Source organism: Lacerta agilis, chromosome 1 (genome assembly GCF_009819535.1).
Source record: "Lacerta agilis isolate rLacAgi1 chromosome 1, rLacAgi1.pri, whole genome shotgun sequence".
In the NCBI taxonomy this organism is placed as follows: Eukaryota; Metazoa; Chordata; class Lepidosauria; order Squamata; family Lacertidae; genus Lacerta; species Lacerta agilis.
In genome coordinates this window covers 39,923,755-39,931,114 of record NC_046312.1, presented here as the reverse complement: position 1 = coordinate 39,931,114, position 7,360 = coordinate 39,923,755, and the positions used below count along the sequence as shown (strand labels likewise).

The 7,360-nt window shown below is 40.7% G+C and overlaps 2 protein-coding genes across 4 annotated transcripts in view; one reads left to right on the top strand and one right to left on the bottom strand.

Annotated features, from left to right (window-relative positions):
- The first annotated feature begins 1,248 nt into the window (after positions 1-1,248).
- On the top strand, positions 1,249-4,822 carry SRP14 (signal recognition particle 14). The gene is made up of 5 exons (XM_033145033.1): positions 1,249-1,357; positions 1,944-2,016; positions 3,203-3,315; positions 4,205-4,237; positions 4,443-4,822. Exons 1-5 carry the CDS (start codon positions 1,334-1,336, stop codon positions 4,530-4,532), a joined length of 333 nt encoding a protein of 110 aa, XP_033000924.1. The 5' UTR covers positions 1,249-1,333; the 3' UTR covers positions 4,533-4,822.
- Positions 4,823-5,742: 920 nt separating this feature from the next.
- EIF2AK4 (eukaryotic translation initiation factor 2 alpha kinase 4) overlaps positions 5,743-7,360 on the bottom strand; it is a 42,922-nt gene continuing 41,304 nt past the window's right edge. For all 3 annotated transcript variants that reach the window (XM_033145000.1, XM_033145010.1, XM_033145020.1), the window contains 3 exons: positions 7,132-7,176; positions 6,629-6,747; positions 5,743-6,036 (listed from right to left, as the gene is read on the bottom strand). In XM_033145000.1, coding sequence (XP_033000891.1) covers positions 5,979-6,036; positions 6,629-6,747; positions 7,132-7,176 — 222 coding nt within the window. In that variant the 3' untranslated portion in view covers positions 5,743-5,978. The remainder of the gene's footprint in view (positions 6,037-6,628; positions 6,748-7,131; positions 7,177-7,360) is intronic.

Sequence of the window (7,360 nt, the reverse complement as noted above, 5' to 3'; positions counted from 1 at the left end):
TTGTCATTATGCCTCCTGGGTTGTATTACGTATTTTAACATAAGTTAAAGACCAGTTATAAATGCTCTTACACATCAGGACAGAGAGGATTAACTTTAGTTATTTTGTGCAGTCACAGTGCCTCCTACTGCTTTTGACAGAAAATTGTGAGCAGATTTTGATACAAGGGTTAGTCAGAAAGGAGTTGATTGAGTTCTCATGATGTTTTACAAAAAATTAAAACAGCTTTTGCAAGCCATGCCCATAGCTGAAAATTTCCTGGACACAGCCGGAATATGACAGCGTCCGGATGAAAATCGCTGAAATGTCCATTATTAATTTTTTTGAACTTTGCCATTCTACAACTTTTGTGTCCGGGTTTTCACTTTTTGAAATCTTAGGCAATTCTAAGATATGCAGTATTTATTTTATTTGCATACCGCCCTATACCCGTGGTTCACAACATAACATTACAATAGAAAAACACATATAATAATAATAATAATAATAATAATAATAATAATAATAATAATAAATTAAATAAGACATTCCGCCAAATGTGCAGCCATCAGGTGTAGTTCCACCCCTGTCTCTGTCCATTTCCATCTACAAGGGGAGGGAATGGCTAGAAAACCTTCCAAGAAAGTCGGGCATTTCGAAGTATGCTTCTCATACTGAGTTTTTTTGAAACTGAAGGAATGCGCTTAAACGTCAGTCTAATATCCAGAGATGCCTTTGGAGAAGGTGCTGCACTTTCTCAGTGCCGGATTTATGTATAAGCTAAACAAGCTATAGCTTAGGGCCCCACTCTCTTGGGGGGCCCCAAAAAAAATTAAAGGAAAAAAAAGTGGATGTACATTTCCAAAATATAAGATAAAAAACAAATAAAATAAAACCTACATACAGCAACAGTGGCAAATGGCTTTAGATACCTATTAGGTGCATAAATTACCATATATATTCAACACACAAAACAGCGACAATTTGTTGTTGACAAAGGACAGCTGGGCATATAAAGGGCCCCATTACCTTCAGTAGCTTAGTGCCTCATCAAACCTAAATCCGACCCTGACCCTCCCTTAACGAGCCTATAAATGACAGGTTCGCGGGTCGCTCCGTTTGAAACCCCTGCTTGCTCCTCCAGAGCTAAATCGGACGGCGGAGCAATACCGCTTGCAGCCGAGCGGGGGCAGCAGCGAGCCAGATGGGGGGGGATGGTTCCCCTCTAGCCGCACGGAGCGCTGTGTCCTTCGTGGCGGCGAGAAGCACTTCCGTTTCCGGGCCGACCCTTCGCTCCGCGGAATTGTGTCGGGGCTCTTGCAGGCGTCGAGCGAGCGACCAAAAGGAGCCGGCTATGGTGCTGCTGGAGAGCGAGCAGGTGCCGCAGCCTCGCGTTTTCCTGGGTCCCTTGGCCCGCCTCTGTTGAGTTGGGGGCCGGGTAGGCAGACGTGGCTGAGCCGGGGCGGGTCCACCCACCCGCTTTCTGTGCTTGGCCGCCTCATGGGGGGCGGATGGTGGCGTGGCAGTTCCTGAACTTGGCGGTGCCTCCCGTGAGGATTCCGGTGCGGAGATCTTGGCTCCCATTAATGAACCCGAGAGTTGCGTTACTCTCGCTTTGTTAAATCAAGATCCATTCATTTCTCAGGCGTATCGCCCCTGGTTTGCTAAACTAAGACCAGCCAGGATTCCCACCTTTTGGGGGCTGGGTTGTTTTTTTGTTTTTTTGCGCGGGTTGGGGAAAAGGGATTTATCAGCCCTGATAAATTGCTGCTTTGTGAAGGTGGGGATAGAGACCCGAAAATGAAGGCATTGCAATCGGATGGTGTCACTGGAAACTGCAATGGGGTGGGGTGGGGGGGGGAATCAAATAAGGGTTATTTTCCAGCTCTTAATTGTGTTAAGAATTCCATAAACGTCATCCATCCGCGGTTGTTCTTAATCGGAAACGGGTTTCTCGTTTGCAGTTTCTGACGGAGCTTACAAGATTGTTTCAAAAATGTAGGAGCACAGGCAGCGTCTATATAACGCTAAAAAAATGTAAGTATTATGTTAACTATTTCAGCAGTTGTGAATGGCGGATATGCCTGTATATTTGCCTAGTACCATGCTTTTCAATATTGCCTTTAAAATAAAAAGGTGTCATGAGCAAGTTTGTACTGCAGTTGTTAACATAAATGAAGTAGTGCTGAAATTGGTATGTATGTATGAGAACTGAAAAATGTGTGGATAATTTTTTAAAAAAAACCATGTCTGTAGCTCTCAGCTTCTTTAATACATGCTTTATTTTTGCTAGATTGAGGAAATTCTAAATGAGGGACTGGGCGGTGCAGAGCAGTGACTACACTGTCGCATCCTAGGTCCTGCCAGCTCCTGTTAGCCAAGAAACAAGGGAGGGAGCAGGTGGCACAGCTGATCAGGTCCCTAATGTAGATTTAAAGTCTCCAGTGCTCAAACCAAAACAACCTGTTTTTTGTAGTTTAGGCATCCACTACAGCAGAGTGGTGTCTGCAAGCCAAGGCTAGAAAGTAGCACCCACACTTTTCCTCTATAGCCTACTCCATCCCAGTTAGGAGCAGAGAACAGTAGATGGAATGGGGGTATAAAATTGATGAGATCCTCTTTTAGCTAAGCACAGTAAATATGAAAGCTCAACTCTCAACTGTTTGCACAATGGAGCCCCAAAGCCAAGCCAAATAAAATCTTAAAAGACTTTTAGAAAAAAACCATTCTGGTCTGAGCAACCTTATTTTTTTTTGGGGGGGGGGAGAATTTCCCCAGAAAGAACTAAGGGGTTGCTGTGGAGTCGTTGAAAGAATTAATGTGGCAGTAGCGAACTTTTTGAGCAGTCTGTTGCTGCCACATCTGAGCTGATTCCTACCCTCCACTCCATGCCTGAATCATAAAAACTAGGCTAGATTGGTAATACCTTCCCTGTTCCCCTGTGTTTGCTTTTAAGCCAGATATTTGAGGCACTCTTAGTGGGATTGGAGGATGAGGTGACTATTTGTTTGCATCTAACTGTAGCCATTATACACTTTAAAAAACCACATACACATTTGTGTCCAATTTAAACATAGCAAAGCTATTCTCAGCTTCCACATTCAGAATTCTCCTAATCTTCGAAACTTCAAAGCTGTAAAAGTACAAACCTGCATTTCAGCGTTATTTTGCCACAGTTGGATGTTGTATAAGAATATATCTTTAATGCTTCTGTTTAATATAGACGATGGTCGGACAAGACCCATCCCACGAAAGGGCCATATTGAGGGCTTTGAACCTGTAGACAACAAATGTCTTCTTAGAGCAACAGATGGGAAGAAAAAGATAAGCACAGTGGTAGGTATTAGGTAGGCTTCACTCAGTTGGGTCCTAACATGACTGAAGATAAATGGAAATTTCTTTTGAGTGTGGGCAAGAAATTACTTGCTAATTGTCACAAATTAGATTGTTTAATCAACCTTATTTTAAGTGTTTATATGTAGATTCGGTATGTTCATCCTAGGGACTATATGGTTCCACTATCATAAGGATTAAATTGCAATTCCTAAACATCTTAATTCCATTGGCAAGGAGAGTCACAAAATTAGCAGTTGGTAGAGTCCTTTGTTGCTAGGTTACCTGGAAACAAAAGAACAGCAGCAAACACAATACAGTGGTACCGTTTCGGATCACGCTACGTAACACGGGTGTGCTTAACACAAACGCCCGCCCCCCAAAAAAACCCGGAAGTTCCTGCGTTTTTGCGCATGCACGTCTGCGCACCTGCGCTCCGGGGAGGACTTCCAGGTCGCGGAGGTCCGTAAGTCGAATGTACGCAACATGGAGCGTACGCAACTTGAGGTATGACTGTAAATAGGAATGCCATTTGCTTGCAACATTGATTAGTGCAATTCTTTCCAATGCACTGCATACATAATTATAAAAATGGAGAGAATTTAGCAGATGGCAATTTAAAATTTGAGACTTGCTTCAAAAATTCGTTCGGGAAGTCCTTTTTCAACTCCATAAACTTTCAAGTTGCTACCTGAAGCTCTTTGAGAAGCAATTGTTCCCGTTTCCCCAAAACTCAGTACATGGCATTAAACCACAAAGATGCTCTAACCCTTACTAGAATATAATTTGATTTATTCAGCTGAAAGTGGTGGTCACTGGTACTAGTTCTTGAAGAGGTTGTTGTCATTTTATCTTGTAATTTTTAAAATAACATGACTTAATTTTTTTATAGGTGAGTTCAAAGGAAGTCAACAAATTCCAGATGGTAAGTGTATACCTGATTCACTTCCATTTCAGAACATTTTATGGATTAACTTCAAATCAGAAAATCAATAAATGAAGTGCGGCACTCTGAGAAAGATGGGCACTTCTAACTACAATATTTTAATTCTGCAAATGACTTGCTACTGTTTGTAATCCTTCCATGGAATTTGAATGCATCTGAAATGTTTTGGTTGTTTTGGTTGCAGGCTTATTCAAATTTGCTCAGAGCTAACATGGACGGTTTAAAGAAAAAAGACAAGAAAAGCAAAAATAAGAAAAGCAAAGCAACACAGTGACAATACATAATGTTTCTACCCCTACAGTGGATCTGAATTCTAGCATGTAAACAGTTTTTTCTTCATGCTGTTACTTAACCTTTGACCTTACTTCTGGCGGATAACTAGAATCTAGACTTCTTAAATTGAAAACACTCTTTGGATTGTGATATGTGGGATAGAACCACAATACATATATTGTAGATGCTGTTGGATTTTGTATCTGTTCTGAGTTGTTGGTCTGAGTGGGTGGTTGTTGGGGAGAACCCATCTTTTGGGCGAAATAGTACAAAAATAAAGGATTAATATTTGAAATCTTATACTGAAACTCAACAACTTTGATTATTGATCAATACAATGGGTAGATCACTGCCAGTGTTTTTATAGTGGGAGTAGATCAAAGTCTCTTGGGAGTTGGACATCCCTGAATGAGATGAAACTATTAGCAGGAGTCATTCTTAAGAACATGTACATAATGCAAGAGAAGCTGTACTGAACTCTCCCGATTCTAAATTTTCGTATAGAAAGTACATTCCATTAGTCAGTATTACGGGTTTCTAATTGTGCTTACACATAGGTTGGATGTGTAGAGGAAACATAATAGGAAACCTACATTGTACTTGAGACTGCTGTATTTAAAATAGATGAACTTGGATCACAGTTGTTAGTATGATGCTTCTCTCAGCAAGCTAGAACTATATTACTTAGCAGTCCTTATGGTGTCAATTGGGCAGCTAACCTGCAGTCCTCCAGATGTTGGATTCCAAACCTCATGGCCAACTCATAGGGATACTCTAAATGTTACCTTCTTTGTCAGCCCTGATCTAACCCCAATGAATACTCCCATTTACAGTAGCTGATTTTTTCCCCTAACAGAGAATAGGACAGACAGTGCTTAGAGGGCAGTTTCCTTACTGGGCTGTATAGGAAATTTGTGGAAGAATGGGAATTGCTCTCTGCAGTAATTGAGGGCCACTCTCTTTACCCTTCAAGTTTAGGCCAGCAGTAGTGGCAAGTAGAAAGGCAATTTAGATCCTAATAAGGGGGAGGGTTTTCTCTGACTCTAGACTGCAGCCATGTCCTTGTGATGAATGAGAAGACTCCTTCAGACAAGGAGCGGGTTGTTGGGATTCTAGGACTTGGTACTATGGATACTAAAACTCTTGTTTAAGTCACTAGTTGAATCTTCCACCCACTGCTTTGCTTGAAACAATGACAGCAATACAGCAAGATACTCAAACAGGACTTTATAAAAAAGGCTACTGTACAATACATTCTGGAAAGATTTACAGCTTTAAAGGAGATAAAGGAAGTATGGCACAGGAGCTAAATCCTTAATACTTTAAAAGCTGTCCCGACATAGTCCCCGTGACAACTGTGCGCAAAACATTTCTTCACATTAGCGTGATTGGAAGCATGTATTGGTTCCAAGTAGTACTCCAGTTCATTCTCTTTGAACATTCATTACTAAAATATAATTTTGTAATAATCATCTCTGTAGGTGTAGAGAATAAGCACAGGAACTCTGCAAGAAAGAAAAAGGCAGAACATTTAAAGTATTACTCCCAGTCATTTAGAATATTCTATAGCTTGGATAATCCGCTCTTACAAGAGAAAGTAGACACCTTAATTTCAGTGGCTGACAAACACTATTCCTTCAAATATTGACCACAGGGTATTGAATGAATTATGTTCACATACAGCAGCCACTCACTTCTATGGATGAAGGTTCTATGCTGCACTTTTATTTCCTCCCTGTCAAATCATACTGGGGTGGGGTATAAGGGAAGAGGAAGTCCTGATGCTAATGTGATGACTTTGTTGGGATACAGCCCAATGGTTAGTTGCTTAACAAGCCAAACAACTGTTGTTTGTTGTAAACCAGGACTCCTGAGTAAGCTGAGATTTTCTGAAGCCACAAGTAAACTGCAGAAGTCATCTTTCTGGTCATGTGGCAAGGAGGAATAGGAGAGGACCCAGTGAACTGAATGAGCCTTTATCTGACTATCCCTATCAGTGTGGCATATTGCCTGACCCTTAATGAAATTTGCAATATGACTTGTAGATTTCCATATGAGAATTCCACACCATCTAATCATGCTTGCAAGTATGCTTACCTTTTTTTCATTTTAATGTTGTGGATTTCATCGCAAATTAGTTCAATGTATCTTTGTTTCGGCAATCGTGACATCAGCTGTTTGACAGTTGAATAGAAGGTTTGTTCATCTGCATCACACTGAGAAGAGGAAATGGTAATTAACAGGCAAAATTTTTATTGTGAAGTAGGAATAGTGTGTAATACACTGAGCGCCTAATATGCTGGTATGATATGTGCACTGTGTTGAGAATGTCAGCTTGATTGTTGATATCAGTTCTTCCTGCAGTGTAGTGTGTATAAAAGTCCAGGTCTGTTTTGACAGGAAACCTGGAAAGTGGGAGGTTGGGTTGAAGGGACAGTTACACATAACCTTTCTGTAGATGTTTGGCTCTTAAGCGGGCATAAATTCTACAGCAGGAAATGTTGCTTTCCTTGCTGTACCTGACAAGTGGGACTTTCAAGCCTATATACTGATATACTGGTATATCAATAAGAAATATGACAGTCCTAGTTTTTTTTTACCTCTAAGGATAAAAAGTGCATTATAGATTCCTTCGGCAGATCCACCTGCAGGAAAAACAAAAATTAAATCAATGTAAGTTTGGAATATGTATGAAAAGCAAGATGCATCTGAGTTAATCCATATAAACACTTTGAACTTCTCAAATCTCTCATCTAAATTTTAAATTCTAAAGACTGCATGGTCTTGGAAACAAGTTAAAATTAAATTGGAAAGGGGAAATGGGAATAA

Bases quoted from the DNA above. Each gene is read 5' to 3' on its own strand.
- SRP14 (XM_033145033.1), top strand. From the start codon at position 1,334: ATGGTGCTGCTGGAGAGCGAGCAG. The intron at 1,358-1,943 runs GTGCCGCAGCCT...TCTCGTTTGCAG, and splicing joins TGCTGCTGGAGAGCGAGCAG to TTTCTGACGGAGCTTACAAG. The intron at 2,017-3,202 runs GTAAGTATTATG...TGTTTAATATAG, and splicing joins CTATATAACGCTAAAAAAAT to ACGATGGTCGGACAAGACCC.